This window comes from Coregonus clupeaformis, chromosome 15, assembly GCF_020615455.1.
Source record: "Coregonus clupeaformis isolate EN_2021a chromosome 15, ASM2061545v1, whole genome shotgun sequence".
NCBI classification, from domain to species: domain Eukaryota; kingdom Metazoa; phylum Chordata; class Actinopteri; order Salmoniformes; family Salmonidae; genus Coregonus; species Coregonus clupeaformis.
In genome coordinates, this window is record NC_059206.1 from 65,834,631 (window position 1) to 65,852,407 (window position 17,777).

At 41.1% G+C, this 17,777-nt stretch overlaps 1 protein-coding gene across 1 annotated transcript in view; it reads left to right on the forward strand.

Annotated features, from left to right (window-relative positions):
* LOC121573293 (CD151 antigen-like) overlaps nucleotides 1-17,777 on the forward strand; it is a 78,337-nt gene that overhangs the window by 13,849 nt on the left and 46,711 nt on the right. The window contains exon 2 of the mRNA XM_041885149.1: nucleotides 12,453-12,549. Coding sequence (XP_041741083.1) covers nucleotides 12,454-12,549 — 96 coding nt within the window. The 5' untranslated portion in view covers nucleotide 12,453. The remainder of the gene's footprint in view (nucleotides 1-12,452; nucleotides 12,550-17,777) is intronic.

The window sequence follows — 17,777 nt, forward strand, 5'->3', positions numbered from 1 at the left end:
GGTGGTTTCTTTGCAGCAATTCAACCATGAAGGCCTGATTCATCCGGTCTCCTCTGAACAGTTGATGTTGAGATGTGTCTGTTACTTGAACTCTGTGAAGCATTTATTTGGGCTGCAATTTCTAATGAACTTATTCTCTGCAGCAGAGGTAACTCTGGGTCTTCCTTTCCTGTGACGGTCCTCATGAGAGCCAGTTTCATCATAGCGCTTGATGGTTTTTGTGACTGCACTTAAAGAAACTTTAAAAGTTATTGAAATTGTACATATTGACTGACCTTAAAGTAAAGATGGACTGTCGTTTCTCTTTGCTTATTTGAGCTATTCTTGCCCTAATATGGACTTGGTCTTTTACCAAATAGGGCTATCTTCTGTATACCAACCCTACTTTGTCACAACACAACTGATTGGCTCAAACGCATTAAGAAGGAAAGAAATTCCACAAATTATCTTTTAACAAGGCACATCTTTTAATTGAAATGCATTCCAGGTGACTACCTGATGAAGCTGGTTGAGAGAATGCGAAGAGTGTGCAATGCTGTCATCAAGGCAAAGGAAATACCTATGTAAGAATGCTGTTCATCGACTACAGCTCAGGACTACTTCCTGACAGGCCAACCCCAAGTGGTGAAGGTAGGCAACAACACCTCAACAACACCTCCGCCACGCTGATCCTCAACACGGGGGCCCCACAGGGGTGCGTGCTCAGCCCCCTCCTGTACTCCCTGTTCGAGAGACAGCCTACAGTGAGGAGGTGATAGCCCTGGTGGAGGAAAATAACCGCTCCCTCAACGTCAACAAAACGAAAGAGCTGATCGGGGACTACAGGAGACAGCAGAGACTGCACACCCCTATCGACATCGGGCCGCAATGGAGGGTCAAAGCTTCAATTTCCTTGGCGTGCACATCACTGACGACCTGAAATGGTCCCTTCACACCTCAGGAGGCTGGTGCGGTCAGCCCAACGCATCATCGGGGGCACAGTGTCTGCCCTCCAGGACATCTACAGGACCCGGTGTCACAGGAAGGCCAAGAAGATCATCAAAGACCTCAGCCAACCGAGCTACGGCCTATAGAACAGGGGTAGGCAACCATAGTCCTGGAGTGCCGAAGACCAGGTGTATTGAATTTAGGCACCACTGAACTGATCAATTGGCTCAGTGTGTCAGGTGTGGTGCCTAGTTGGAACAAAATCCAGTAACAGGGTTACCTACCCCTGATCTAGAAGGAGGAGACAAGTGCATCAAAGCTGGAACCGAGAGACTGATAGAAGCTGCTTATCTCCAGGCCATCAGAGTGTTAAACAGTCACCACTAGCCGGCCTCCACCCAGTACCCTGCCCTGAACCTGTCACTGTTACTAGCGGCTACCACACGGTATTCTACCCTGCACCTTAGACTGCTTTGCCCTATGTACATAGTCATTGAACACTGGTCACTTTAATAATGATTACATACTGTTTAACTCACTTTATATGTACTGTATATACTGTATGCTAGTCATGGCTCATCCTATATATCTACTGCTGTACACAGCTTTTCTCTTTTCTATTCATATACTGTCCATACACACATTATATACACTGAACAAAAATATAAACGCAACATGTAAAGTGTTGGTCCCATGTTTCATGAGCTAAAATAATAAGTCTCCGAAATGTTCCATACGCACAAAAAGCTTTTTTTTCTCATCCACCAGACAGGTGTGGCATATCAAGAAGCTGATTAAACAGCATGATCATTACACAGGTGCACCTTGTGCTGGGAACAATAAAAGGCCACTTTAAAATGTGCAGTTTTGTCACACCACACAATGCCACAGATATCTCAAGCTTTGAGGGAGCATGCAATTCACATGCTGACTGCAAGAATGTCCACCAGAGCTGTTGCCAGAGAATTGAATGTTCATTTCTCTACCATAAACTGGAGGCCAACGTCGTTTTAGAGAATATGGCAGTACGTCTGTCCTTGAAATTCTACACAGGGACACTCGAAGTCAAACTTAAATGAATCATTGTTTATTAACAGCAAGCTGGAGAGGTCACAGTCAAACTTGGATGCATAAAGTACTTGTCTGAAGTGAGCTCCGTCAGGGCAGTCCCATTAGATCTCTTATATACTGCTTACACAGACAAGTTACATAGGGTTGGTTCCTGTATGTGTCTGGCACCATCTCCTATCTTAATTTATTCTGGGCGTTCTGCCAGATGGTCCTAAGGAGGGGGGCTCATATCTTTACCAATTACATGACTCCCTCATATCTTTACCAATTACAGGCAGGAACCAAGGATTATTTATGGCACGAAACACAAGATGAACATTTTCAAGGCTGTCTCTTCACATAACCTTTTTCCATCACATTATCATTGAATTTTTATGTAAGCATTTAGATTTGAGCTGCTATCAAAAGGAGGTTCTATCAAAATACATTATAATAAATTGTAATGAAGGTTATACTTCTATTAACGGGAGTGAATCTAATTTCATTCATAATCATCATAATAAAGCTCAAATCTACAATCCAAGTACTAAGTAAACAAAATCACCGCATAAAACCACACACTTTCAAACCCTTCATTCTGGGTTGTAAAATCATTCTGGGTTGTACTTGTAAAACCATTGCAGTAGAATGTTTTAACTTAAGACCTTCGCGTCATACAGTTACACATATGCTTCATTACACCATTACATTTATGGATTCTGGCATTTACATTTGAGCTGGAGCTTTTGTCGCGAGTGGCATGTTAATGCATTTCTAGTCTAAAGTATTATACATTTCGCAGTGTGTAGACCTCCACAATCGACCTGATACCCCAAATAAACAACTCAGGAAGGACAGGGCCATAGTGAACGCCATTGTCGCCATTACTTCAGCCGGTTAGAGGGGGTGAGGCTCACACTGTTCTCGGTCAAATGTTCCCTTCCATGCATTTGATACCATCTGTGGTCACCTTCGCCATAACCTCGAGAGAGGACACCCAGAACAACAATTTAGTTTAGGGCATTTCTGATTCAGGAAATCCAGAGAAACTATTTACTGTATGACAAATTATTACTACTACCAATATTCTTAATACAAATGTCTAAGACAAATGTAAAAGTGAATAACAACACACAGTTGAAACCATTTTCTTTTCTCAAATTGTCTTATACTCCCCTATCATCTTGGCGATCTCACTGCAGAGTTACAGGGTCAGGGAGTCAGAGGGCTAATCCTTAGGGAGAAATCCCGACCATCCTGCAGACCCAATCTGGTGAGATTTGTATTGAAGCAAGACAAAACGAAACAAACAACAATACATTTCTTCCCTTTTGACAAATGACTCACATCGTGATTCATGCATCCCAAAAAAACAACACTGCCGGTTAAATCAAAATAACTAATAAAATTAGAATTACAACCCTTGATCACTCCATCTTAACTTAATTGTATCCCATAAGGTAATTCAAGGAATAGTAAAATAGACTAGAGACTAATTATTAGTACTTCTAATACATAGCCCATTTAAATCTCACCCAATGTCTCTAGTCTTTCTAGTAAGGGTGATCAGGCCTCACCAGAAAGTCAGAACAGAGGTCAGAGGTCATTCAACCCCATTAAGTGAGTGTTTCCTTCTCTTTTCTTTCCCTGTACCTCAGACTCATTATTTAAAGACATTTCATACATTCCAAACATTTTGTGTACCAGGTTTACATTGGGGTTTTCAGTACATTTCTTATCAGCAGAAATTACTAATTAATTAATGTGTGGAACCAAAACTCTGTGACAATAGATACTTCAGAACATTTCATTTGTGTGCCCTTTAAGGTGCATCCTTTCTAACCTGTGAAAACCAAAATAAAAAGACCCCACACAATAAATAAATATTAACACCACTAACAAATACTCATTAACAGGTGGGTTGTTTGTAGGTGCTAAAAACAAACAAAATTGCCAGGCCTTACTTATTTTGGGAGCTCCCTTAACAGCCGGATTCGGGTACCTTTATACTAACTGTTCCCCTAAGGCAACTGCCTCAGAAAGCATTTCGAAGGGCGAGATACAGAATAATTGGTAAACTCATCAGAAAACTTGGTAGTGGACATTCCATAAGTCCTGAAAGAAAGAAAATAAACATGTACTTAGTTTGCACATCTTAATCAGTTCTAAAAATTCTTAATCTTAATTGAGTTTACTGCATCTTGGGCAGGAAGTCTTGATAAAACCATGCTTATACAGAATTATACTTCAGACACATCAGATGATACGGTGTCCCGTTGAGCGGAATAGGCACCTTCTAAAGTAAACAAACTCAGAGCCCCTCTCTTGTAATCTTATCGTTTTGACCTGTTGCATTGACATATGTTCATGTGACATCAACTAGTCAAAATATGAAACCTGTTGTTTAACAAATCTGCTAGGACCTTCAAAACGTTGGTGCTGGCTTATCAACTTAATATTCGGTACTAAAACAGTTACTTGGATGATATACTTCAATTCTGGACACAGTTCCACGTAATGGAAACAGATTATGGTTTTAGGTAACATTACTTTCTTACATAAATCACTGGTGCTACCCAAACTATAAAATTGAGAAATAATTATTGGAAATTGTCAAAAATGTCTCATTTAAATTATTCATACTTCTGTCCCAAATTGACCACTGTGTCCCTTACAGCCTGTTTGAGTTCAGTGCGTATTGCGACTATCTATTTGTCCACAGGAAGCTTATTTCTAACCCAAACAACAGATGGCGGCCTCTAATTTAATATCAGTCCCAATGCTCAATCCCTCTGTTCGTCATGTGACCTTATATTGAAACATTTACTTCTTCAAATTACTAAGACATTGCATTATTAGAGTGCTATCTGAAGCCACTAATATTACCATTCACTTTGTTACTTTCACTAGTCTCCATATGTTTCCTTCAACTAGGACTCCCTTCTTCCCAATAGGAAGACGTTCTCAATCACTACCGTTAATACACATGGATCACTCTCAAACAATGGGTGCTGAGGAGTATTTCTGTCTGTAATAAAGCCCTTTTGTGGGGAAAAACTCATTCTGATTGGCTGACAGATTTTTCACCTAGTCGGCTCGGGGATTAGAACCAGCGACCTTTCGGTTACTGGCACAACGCTCTTAACCACTAAGCTACCTGCCGCCCTTTTTCCGCATTTTGTTGTTACAAAGTGGGATTAAAATGAATTTAATTGTCATTTTTTGTTAACGATCTACACAAAATACTCTGTGAAAGTTGATGTTATTAATGGAAAATGTAACACTAATATATCTTGATTAGACAAGTATTCAACCGCCTGAGACAATACATGTTAGAATCCCCTTTGGCAGTGATTACTGCTGTGAATCTTTTTCGCTAAGTCTCTTAATAGCTTTGCACACCTGGATTGTAAAATATTTCCCCATTTTATTCTTTAAAATTTTTTTTAAGCTCTGTCAACTTGGTTGTTGATCATTGCTAGACAGCCATTTTCAAGTCTTGCCATAGATTTTAAGTCCAAACTGTAACTAGGCCACTCAAACATTCAATGTCGTCTTGGTAAGCAACGCAACTCCAGTGTATATTTGGCCTTGTGAATTTGTCTCTGTGTCCGTTGGAAAGCACACTGACCCAAGGTTTCTACTCCTGAGTGGCGCAGTGGTCTAAGGCACTGCATCGCAGTGCTAACTGTGCCACTAGAGATCCTGGTTCGAATCCAGGCTCTGTCGCAGCCGGCCGCGACCGGGAGACTCATGGGCGGCGCACAATTGGCCCAGCGTCGTCCAGGGTAGGGGAGGGAATGGCCAGCAGGGATGTAGCTCAGTTGATAGAGCATGGCGTTTGCAATGTCAGGGTTGTGGGTTCGATTCCCACGGGGGGCCAGTATAATTTTTTTTATAAAAAATAATAATATGTATTCACTAACTGTAAGTCGCTCTGGATAAGAGCGTCTGCTAAATGACTAAAATGTAAATGTAAAATGTTTCCTCTAGGATTTTGCCTGTGCTTAGCTCTCTTCCGTTTCTTTTTATCCTAAAAAACTCCCTAGTCCTTGCCGATGACAGGCATATTCATAACATGGTCCAGCCACCACCATGCTTGAAAATATGTAGAGTGGTACTCAGTGATGTGTTGTGTTGGATTTGCCCCAAACATAATGCTTTGTATTCAGGACAGAAAGTTAATTTCTTTGCCACATTTACACTACAGTATTACTTTATTGCCTTATTGCAAACAGGATGCATGTTTTGGGATATTTTTATTCTGTACAGGCTTCCTTCTTTTCACTCTGTCATAAATGTTAGTATTGTGGAGTAACTACAATGTTGTTGATCCATCCTCAGTTATCTCATATCACAGCCATTAAACTCTGTAACTGTTTTAAAATCACCATTGGCGTCATGGTGAAATCCCTGAGCAGTTTCCTTCCTCTCTGGCAACAGAGTTGGGAAGGACGCGTGTATCTTTGTAGTGACCGGGTGTATTTACAGTGCATTCAGAAAGTATTCAGACCCCTTCACTTTTTCCACATTTTGTTACGTTACAACCTTATTCTAAAATTGATTAAATCGTTTTTTCCCTTCAATCTACACACAATACCCCATAATGATGAAGCAAAAACAGCTTTTTAGATTCTTTTGCAAATTTTAAAACTGAAAGAATACATTTACATAAGTATTCAGACCCTTTACTCAGTACTTTGTTGAATCACCTTTGGCAGTGATTACAGCCTTGAGTCTTCTTGGGTATGATGCTACAAGCTTAGCACACCTGTATTTGGGGTGTTTCCTCCATTCTTCTCTGCAGATCCTCTCAAGCTCTGTCAGGTTGGATGGGAGCGTCGCTGCACAGCTATTTTCAGGTCTCTCCAGAGATGTTCGATCGGGTTCAAGTCCGGGCCCTGGCTGGGCCACTCAAGGACATTCAGAGACTTGTCCCGAAGCCACTCCAATGTTGTCTTGGCTGTGTGCTTAGGGTTGTTGTCCTGTTGGAAGGTGAACCTTCGCCCCAGTCTGAGGTCCTGAGTGCTCTGGAGCAGGTTTTCATCAAGGATCTCTCTGTACTTTGCTCTGTTCATATTTACCTCCATCCTGACTAGTCTCCCAGTCCCTGCCGCTGAAAAACATCCCCACAGCATGATGCGTTCACCACCATGCTTCACCGTAGGGATGGTATTGGCCAGGTGATGAGCGGTGCCTGGTTTCCTCCAGATGTGACACTTGGCATTCAGACCAAAGAGTTCAATCTTGTTTTCATCAGACTAGAGAATCCTGTTTCTCATGGTCTGAGAGTCCTTTAGGATCCTTTTGGCAAACTCCAAGCGGGCTGTCATGTGCCTTTTACTGAAGAGTGGTTTCCGTCTGGCCACTCTACCATAAAGGCCTGATTGGTGGTGCTGCAGAGATGATTGTTCTTCTGGAAGGTTCTCCCATTTCCACAGAGGAACTCCGGAGCTCTGTCAGAGTGACCATCGGGTTCTTGGTCACCTCCCTGACCAAGGCCCTTCTCCCCTGATTGCTCAGTTTGGCCAGCTCTAGGAAGAGTCTTGGTGGTTCCAAACCTCTTCCATTTAAGAATGATGGAGGCCACTGTGTTCTTGGGGACCTTCAATGTTGCAGAAATATTTTGGTACCCTTCCCCAGATCTGTGCCTCGACACAATCCTGTCTCAGAGCTCTATGGACAATTCCTTCAACTTCATGGCTTGGTTTTTGCTCTGACATGCACCATCAACTGTGGGTCTTTATACACTGCTCAAAAAAATTAAGGGAACACTAAAATAACACATCCTAGATCTGAATGAATGAAATAATCTTATTAAATACTTTTTTCTTTACATAGTTGAATGTGCTGACAACAAAATCACACAAAAATTATCAATGGAAATCAAATGTATCAACCCATGGAGGTCTGGATTTGGAGTCACCCTCAAAATTAAAGTGGAAAACCACACTACAGGCTGATCCAACTTTGATGTAATGTCCTTAAAACAAGTCAAAATGAGGCTCAGTAGTGTGTGTGTGGCCTCCACGTGCCTGTATGACCTCCCTACAACGCCTGGGCATGCTCCTGATGAGGTGGCGGATTGTCTCCTAAGGGATCTCCTCCCAGACCTGGACTAAAGCATCCGCCAACTCCTGGACAGTCTGTGGTGCAACGTGGCGTTGGTGGATGGAGCGAGACATGATGTCCCAGATGTGCTCAATTGGATTCAGGTCTGGGGAACGGGCGGTCCATAGCATCAATGCCTTCCTCTTGCAGGAACTGCTGACACACTCCAGCCACATGAGGTCTAGCATTGTCTTGCATTAGGAGGAACCCAGGGCCAACCGCACCAGCATATGGTCTCACAAGGGGTCTGAGGATCTCATCTCGGTACCTAATGTTAGTCAGGCTACCTCTGGCGAGCACATGGAGGGCTGTGCGGCCCCCCCAAAGAAATGCCACCCCACACCATGACTGACCCACCGCCAAACCGGTCATGCTGGAGGATGTTGCAGGCAACAGAACGTTCTCCACGGCGTCTCCAGACGCTGTCACGTCTGTCACATGTGCTCAGTGTGAACCTGCTTTCATCTGTGAAGAGCACAGGGCGCCAGTGGCGAATTTGCCAATCTTGGTGTTCTCTGGCAAATGCCAAACGTCCTGCACGGTGTTGGGCTGTAAGCACAACCCCCACCTGTGGACGTCGGGCCCTCATACCACCCTCATGGAGTCTGTTTCTGACCGTTTGAGCAGACACATGCACATTTGTGGCCTGCTGGAGGTCATTTTGCAGGGCTCTGGCAGTGCTCCTCCTGCTCCTCCTTGCACAAAGGCGGAGGTAGCGGTCCTGCTGCTGGGTTGTTGCCCTCCTACGGCCTCCTCCACGTCTCCTGATGTACTGGCCTGTCTCCTGGTAGCGCCTCCATGCTCTGGACACTACGCTGACAGACACAGCAAACCTTCTTGCCACAGCTCGCATTGATGTGCCATCCTGGATGAGCTGCACTACCTGAGCCCCTTGTGTGGATTGTAGACTCCGTCTCATGCTACCACTAGAGTGAAAGCACCGCCAGCATTCAGAAGTGACCAAAACATCAGCCAGGAAGAATAGGAACTGAGAAGTGGTCTGTGGTCACCACCTGCAAAACCAGTCCTTTATTGGGGGTGTCTTGCTAATTGCCTATAATTTCCACCTGTTGTCTATTCCATTTGCACAACAGCATGTGAAATGTATTGTCAATCAGTGTTGCTTCCTAAGTGGACAGTTTGATTTCACAGAAGTGTGATTGACTTGAAGTTACATTGTGTTGTTTAAGTGTTTCCTTTATTTTTTTGAGCAGTGTATTAACAGGTGTGTGCCTTTCCAAATCATGTCCAATTAATTGAATTTACCACAGGTGGACTCCAATCAAGTTGTAGAAACATCTCAAGGATGATCAATGGAAACAGGATGCACCTAAGCTCAATTTCGAGTCTCTTAGCAAAGGGTCTGAATACTTATGTAAATAAGGTATTTCAGTTTTTTATTTTTTATACATTTGCAAACATTTATAAAAACCTGTTTTCCCTTTCTCATTATGGGGTATTGTGTGTAGATTGAGGATTTTTTTTATTTAATCAGTTTTAGAATAAGTTTGTAACATGAAAAAGGGAAGGGGTCTGAATACTTTCCGAATGCACAATAGGTGTATTGTGTGTAGATCAGTGACACAATTTCAATTTAATCCATTTTAAATTCAGGCCATAACACAAAAAAAAATTTGGGAAAAGTTAAGGGGTGTGAAATACTTTCTGAAGGCACTGTATTTTCCAGACGTTGCTCTTTCTGATATTTCTTAATTTCTTTCTTTTTACTTTTGGGTTGTATGCGTATTGTTTTGTAAAAAAAATGTTTTGCTGGGTATTATTTCTGCACTGTTGGAGTTAGAAACAAAAGCATTTGGCTAGACCTGCGTTAACATCTGCAAATCTGTTTACGTGACCAATAAACTTTTATTTGACTTGATATTTGTATAAACCTCGACTGAATTAATCATTTTATTTGTGAACACCCTATGTTATGAATAATGGGAAAGGGAATTGCATCACAAAGCAAAATAAAAACAAAATAGTCAACTGGACAGGATAACGTTACTGTTACAGTAGCAAGCCAAATACATTGCGAGCTAGTTCGCAAATGGCAAACAAACAACGTTATAAATTACTTTGTAGTGACTACAGGTGTGAGCAACTTAGCTTGCAACCTACCAGAAATGGTTGGCGCTTTCCTGTTCATGGTGGGAAGATGGTGGGAACAGAACCCGGTTTCAACCGGTCCCAAAGTGAATAAAGTGATCACTGCACACGGAAAACCGCAGCTGGTGGATCACTTCAGACTTCGTATCGACACCATAATCAAGATGCCGGATGGCCTGACACAAAGCTTTATCGCAGACAGGAAAAGAGTGAAAATGTGCAGTATATTTGTATCTGACAGGGACATTATTGCACCTGGATACAATTTGGGCCAGATATTCTGCCTACTTACTTCCCTAAAGTGACTCAGCTACTTGACTACTATTCGCCTATTACTTTGGAAACCACTACTAACCGCTAGCCTAGCTACTAGTTACTATCTCTTTGTTTACTTCCTGTTGTCCTGACTTCCTTTCTTAAAGACCAATAGTAAGATGCTCCTTCGTCCCTCCTCCTGTAATTATCAATCTTAGAACCACGAAGAAGCGTATCAACGGATTACAGACAATATGGAAGACCTTTTAGACATTTTACATTAAAAAAACAAATGTATTTGTCAATTCAATGCCGAGACACCAATGGTTGTTGTTATGATAAATAAACATAGTTTTTTGCGCATTTTAAAATACAGAAACCTAAAAACTGTCTGGGGTACTGACAAATGTCCAGTCAAGTGTTATAAAAGGCCCAGAAGTGTTTTTGGGTCAATTTACCCTTTAAGCCCAATTTGCATTGAAACATCGTGATAGTGTGTTGATATCTCTAATATTTAATGAACATCAGCATAAATGTTTTTTGTTAAGATTTAAATTGATTAAAACACAGGTATGCATCTAGCATATCTAGCCAATTGCCAAGATTAGGAACAATTAGAAACTTCTGTACTCTCTCCAAGATGTTTCGAGTGGACAGGTAGTAGTTGATGCAGAGAGAGAAGAATATGATCAGGGTTGAGGGATATCGGGGTTAGAAGACCTACAAGTGGTGGACAAAAATGCAAACAAATGAGGGACAAGAAGATGACTATTGGGTGACTACTCATGCACTTTTGGGTGGGGGCATTGTCATATTGTTATCCTTCATTCATCCAGGTGATTCTGTTTTTACCTTTGTACAGTACCTTTGTAATACAACAGTAGAGAGGGAGATTTGGAACTGTCTTCAGATAGTCTTTAGGAAGACAAGTTGAACTAATTAACAAGAATAGCAGTACAGCAAAAGTGAATGAGCTTTCAGTTAATTAATTGAAAGTTGTATCTGTTATGGTCTTTGTGTATGGCTTCTTATCCACAAAAGGCCAGTGTGGGTGCATTTTTTTTCTCTAACCAAGCAATAACACACCTGATTCAACTAATCATGACTTGATTGAAATCTATGATTTGTTGATTAGTTGAATCAGGTGTGTATTGGTTGGCAAGAACAAAAGCCTAAGTCCACATTGATCTCTGTGGATACGATTGGACCCTGTTATGAGTGCTACTTTCATGATGAATAGTAATGATCAGTTTATTTTAATAACTTTAGAATATAATCAAATTTTACATAAGAAATGTCTGTTTGTATGTTTTGAACATTTGGAAATGAATTCAGATGGATTATTTAAGAGGTGGGCTTATTTGGAACACTCATGGGTTTAAAGGGTTTAAAGGGACTTTTCCACATATTTGTATCAAATGTTTGTGTCTTATTAAATAGTTTTGTAAGTAAAGTCACACAACTTCACATGAGAAATTAATCCTTCATCAAAATTAGGACAGTATATGTTAGAAATATTTAAAATTAGATTTTCTTTGGCTTATTAGGTACCCTTATACCCTACAGTATATTGGTCCAAACAATATGTCAAAAGAAATAAGCTTAATCAAAAAGGGTACTTCTGAGATATTAATAATAATCATTTTTATGTTGAATAAATCAATGTGACATTTTTTTTCTTCAGAATATAGACATACTCCATATTTTAGAGCACACTATAAGGAGTATTATGACACCAAGATGTTTTACTCTACCATGTATGGCTCACGGATCATAGGGCCTTAAAGGAGGCCTGTATAGGTCTAAAAAGGGATTTTCTCAATAATGGTTTGTGATACGAATGTAAAAAGCATCCTTCCTCAAATAACGTTTTTATTTAATAATTGCCCGAATTATCTGTGATCGCAAAAATAGGCTTATTCTGTGTCCGGGAAACTGTCCCTAAAAGAGTCACCAGCCGATATAAAGTTAACAAACCCACCTCTCTCTTTCTCCTGCAGCATGGGGGCACCAGCGACAGCGTACGACGAGAAGAAGGAAACATGCGGGACCGTCTGTCTGAAGTACCTCCTATTCACATTCAACTTCCTCTTCTGGGTGAGTCTGCATGCCTGTCTGTCTGCCTGCATGTGACTTTCATGCTGGGAGGACAACCCCTCTTAGAAATGTTGGGTTTTTGCAACTTTCTGGTGTCCACAGACCAACACAACACCACCAGGCATTCCATCCCACATTCCGTATCACTCAGCTCTCTGTAGACAACTGTGCTACCCAGCCCGCTAGACTGAACGGCTAGTCAGCCGCTGTGGGGGGGATGACAGCTGTTCTAATACAGATCTCAGGAAAGATGTGTCAGCTAATGCAAACCTAATAATCTAGTCCTGCTAGGCTGCTACAGATGCTCAAATACATATTTTCCCCTAAATAATTGTGAATCTACAGGGAAATTCAAATTGTACTACAATTATGATTTTAAGTTGATGGACTCTGTTAAAATGTAACATGTTTCAAGTTAAACTGTAGTTTGTTTGTATCCTGTGAGTATTAATGGAGTTTAGGCCATGAAACTGTGTGTATGCTAATTTGGAAAGGTTGACCTAATCAGATAAGAGGAAATTGCCTCGGACCAGGGACAGGGTCAGGCCCAGGACAATGAAGATGGATGGGTTGTGATTCTGACATCTAGCTAAACAAAGAGAGGACCAGGGACATTCCACAGGGGAGAGAAGGGAAACACATTGGGGTCATAAAATGTATAGCTGGGGAGGTGACACCTACAAGAGGGTGGTGACCAAAAGAAAGGAAGAGTATAAGATGTGTTGTGAACTTTCTAAATGTATGCACTCAGCTGACGGCATCCTTGGTAATAAACACTTGAAACTTCTCTTGAGATTTTGGTCTCAATTCCTTATTGCAAAGAGGTTGCAATAGCAAAGTTTTATTTTTGTATTTTATATTTTTCTTGTAATTGTATTTTACACCCTTTTTCTCTTCAATTTCGATCATGTCTCATCGCTGCAACTCCCCAACGTGCTCGGGAGGCAAAGGTCGAGTCATGTGTCCTCCGAAATATGACCCGCCAAACCACGCTTCTTAACACCCTCCCGCTTAAACCGGAAGCCAGCCGCACCAATGTGTCGGAGGAAACACCGTTCACATGACGACCGAGGTCAGCCCTGCAGGCGCCTGGCCCGCCACAAGGAGTCGCTAGAGCGCTATGAGCCAAGTAAAGCCACCCCCCAGCCAAACCCACCCTAACCCGGACGATGCTCGGGAGCCCCTCAATTTTAAGTTTTGAAAGTCCCAAATAATATAACAAATGACATAGAAGTGATTGAAATATATTTTATTTGAGCACTACGGCTTCTACATCTCAATCCAACCAATGAAAATACAGATATCTCATGGAACTGGAGAGATTTTTCCCCAGGCGGAGTGGTCAATATCCATATATGGAGATGTCTTTACTTTATCACTAGTATGTGGATTCCTGGGTCAGATTCTGTTCCTTAACAACTTTGTCAGTGTCAAGATAACATTGTGTCGGGGCGATATATAAGTTAGCAGCAGCTACTGTATTTCCTTTTGTGAAATGTTATTTAATATTATTCACACACCTTTATTCACACCTCAACATTTTGTTGTTACAGCCTGAATTTAAAATTGATTAAATTGAGCTTTTGTGTCACTGGCCTACACACAATACCCCATAATGTCAAAGTAGAATTATGTTATTGGAAATGTTTACAAATTAATTAAAAATGAAAGGCTGAAATGTCTTGAGTCAATAAGTATTCAACCCCATTGTTATGGCAAGCTTAAATAAGTTCAGGAGTAAAAATGTGCTTAACAAGTCTCATTAATAAGTTGCATGGACTCTGTATGCAATTATAGTGTTTAACATGATTTGTGAATGACTACCCCATCTCTGTACCCCACACATACAATTATCTGTAAGGTCCCTCAGTCGAGCAGTGAATTTCAAACAAAGACCAGGGAGGTTTTCCAATGACCCGCAAAGAAGGGCACCTATTGGTAGATGGGTGAAAATATAAAAAGCAGAAATTGAATAACCCTTTGAGCATGGTGAAGTTATTAATTACACTTTGGATGGTGTATCAATACACCCAGTCACTAGAAAGATACAGGCGTCCTTCCTAACTCAGTTGCCGGAGAGGAAGGAAACCGCTCAGGGATTTCACCATGAGGCCAATGGTGACTTTAAAACAGTTACAGAGTTGAATGGCTGTGATAGGAGATAACTGAGGATGAATCAACAACATTGTAGTTACTCCACAATACTAAATGACAGTGTGAAAAGAAGGAAGCCTGTACAGAATAAAAAATATTCCAAAATGCACTAGACTGTAAGACAAAACCCACAAAACAATATGCATTTACCTGTTGTCTTTTTTTTTATGTGGGTCTAGTGCATTTTAGATTTGAAGAACACCAACTACAGATACACGTACGTGCTTGTTTGAGATCTCAAAGACTAAATTCAAAGTATAATCAGTTTAACAGGTGACAGATTATTTTACTATTGTAACATGCCATGGTGAGAATTATATTGTCCCCATCAGGTGCCCAGGTTTTTGCCATAGATGGTAGAGTTCTCGTCTCTGGACCACACAAGATTTAGATTGCTTTGTGCTAAGACACTTGTGTCTCTCTACATTGGTCAGCTACATCAGTGACCAGGGTGGGATCCTAACGATACGCCTATGGGGCCTGGGCTCACAAATGCTCCTTGAGAGAAGGGGTAATACTGAAGCATGTGTTGATGACAGTTCTAAATCAGAGGCCCAGGCTTTTTGCATAGATGGTAAAGCTGTCATTTCTAGACTGCTACATTGTAGGATTGTGCCCTCCATGGCACTTGATATACATTGATTGACTCTATATTTAGATACCTGAAATACTGCCTGAGACACCTTTGCTATTTGTCTTCATGCTCAATAAATGGTGAAACCCTATTTGTGATGGTGTTCTTTGTTTGAATGTATATGCATGAAACGTACTCTACCAGTCAAATGTTTGGACACACCTACTCATTCAAGGGTTTTTCTTTATTTGTACAATTTTCTACATTGTAGATCAATAGTGAAGCCATCAAAACTATGAAATAACACATGAAATCATGTAATAACCAGAAAAGATTAAACAAATCAAAATATATTTTTTATATTTGAGATTCTTCAAAGTAGCCACCCTTTGCCTTGATGACAGCATTGCGTTTGAGCCAATCAGTTGGTATTTTATTAGGATCCCCATTAGGTGTTGCAAAAGCAGCAGCTACTCTTCCTGGGGTCCACACAAAACATGAAACATGACATAATACAGAACATTAATAGACAAGAACAGCTCAAGGACATTTAAAAAAAAATGTAATCTGATTACAATGAAGAGCAAGACGTGCCACTCTGTTTTGGGCCAGCTGCAGCTTAACTAGGTCTTTCCTTGCAGCACTCGACCACACGACTGGACAATAATCAAGATTAGACTAAACTAGAGGCTGCAGAACTAGCTTTTTGGATTGTGGTGTCAAAAAAGCAGAGCATCTCTTTATTACGGACAGACCTCTCCCCATCTTTACAACCATTGAATCTATATGTTTTGACCATGATAGTTTACAATCTAAGGTAAAGCCAAGTAATTTAGTCTCCTCAACTTGTTCAACAGCCACACCATTCATTACCAGATTCAGCTGAGGTCTTGAACGTATGGAATGATTTGTACCAAATAAAATGCTCTTAGTTTTAGAGATGTTCAGGACCAGTTTATTAGTGCCCACCCATTCCAAAACAGACTGCAACTCTTTGTTAAGGGTTTCAGTGACTTCATTAGCTGTGGTTGCTGATGCGTATATGGTTGAATCATCAGCATACATGGACACACATGCTTTGTTTAATGCCAGTGGCAGGTCAATGGTAAGAATAGAAAAGAGTAGAGGGCCTAGAGAGCTGCCCTGTGGTACACCACACTTTACATGTTTGACATTAGAGAAGATTCCATTAAAGAAAACTCTGAGTTCTATTAGATAGATAGCTCTGAATCCACGATATGGCATACAGTTGAAGTTGGAAGTTTACATACACCTTAGCCAAATACATTTAGACTCAGTTTTTCACAATTCCTGACATTTAATCCTAGTAAAAATTCCCTGTCTTAGGTCAGTTAGGATCACCACTTTATTTTAAGAATGTGAAATGTCAGAATAATAGTAGAGAGAATGATTTCTTTCAGCTCTTATTTATTTCATCTCATTCCCAGTGGGTCAATTAGTATTTGGTAGCATTGCCTTTAAATTGTTTAACTAGGGTCAAACGTTTCGGGTAGCCTTCAACAAGCTTCCCACAATAGTTGGGTGAATTTTGGCCCATTCCTGCTGACAGAGCTGGTGTAACTGAGTCAGCTTTGTAGGCCTCCTTGCTCGCACACGCTTTTTCAGTTCTGCCCACACATTTTCTGTAGGATTGAGGTCAGGGCTTTGTGATGGCCATTCCAATACCTTGACTTTGTTGTCCTTAAGCCATTTTGCCACAACTTTGGAAGTATGCTTGGGGTCATTGTCTAATTGGAAAACCCATTTGCGACCAAGCTTTAACTTCCTGACTGATGTCTTGAGATGTTGCTTCAATATATCCACATAATTTTCCTTCCTCATGATGCCATCTATTTTGTGAAGTGCACCAGTCCCTCCTGCAGCAAAGGACCCCCACAGCATGATGCTGCCACCCCGTGCTTCACGGTTGGGATGGTGTTTTTGGCTTGCAAGCAACCCCCTTTTTCCTCCAAACATAACGATGGTCATTATGGCCAAACAGTTCTATTTTTGTTTCATCAGACCAGAGGACATTTCTCCAAAAAGTATGATCTTTGTCCCCATGTGCAGGTGCTAACCGTAGTCTGGCTTTTTTATGGCAGTTTTGGAGCAGTGGCTTCTTCCTTGCTGAGCGGCCTTTCAGGTTATGTCGATATAGGACTCGTTTTACTGTGGATATAGATACTTCTATACCTGTTTCCTCCAGCATCTTCACAAGGTCCTTTGCTGTTGTTCTGGAATTGATTTGCACTTTTCGCACCAAAGTACGTTCATTTCTAGAAACACGTCTCCTTCCTGAGCGGTATGATGGCTGCGTGGTCCAATGGTGTTTATACTTGCGTACTATTGTTTGTACAGATGAACGTGGTACCTTCAGGCGTTTGGAAATTGGAAATTGCTGGATGAACCAGACTTTTTTTCTGAGGTCTTGGCTGATTTCATTTTGTTTTCCCATGATGTCAAGCAAAGAGGCACTGAGTTTGAAGGTAGGCCTTGAAAT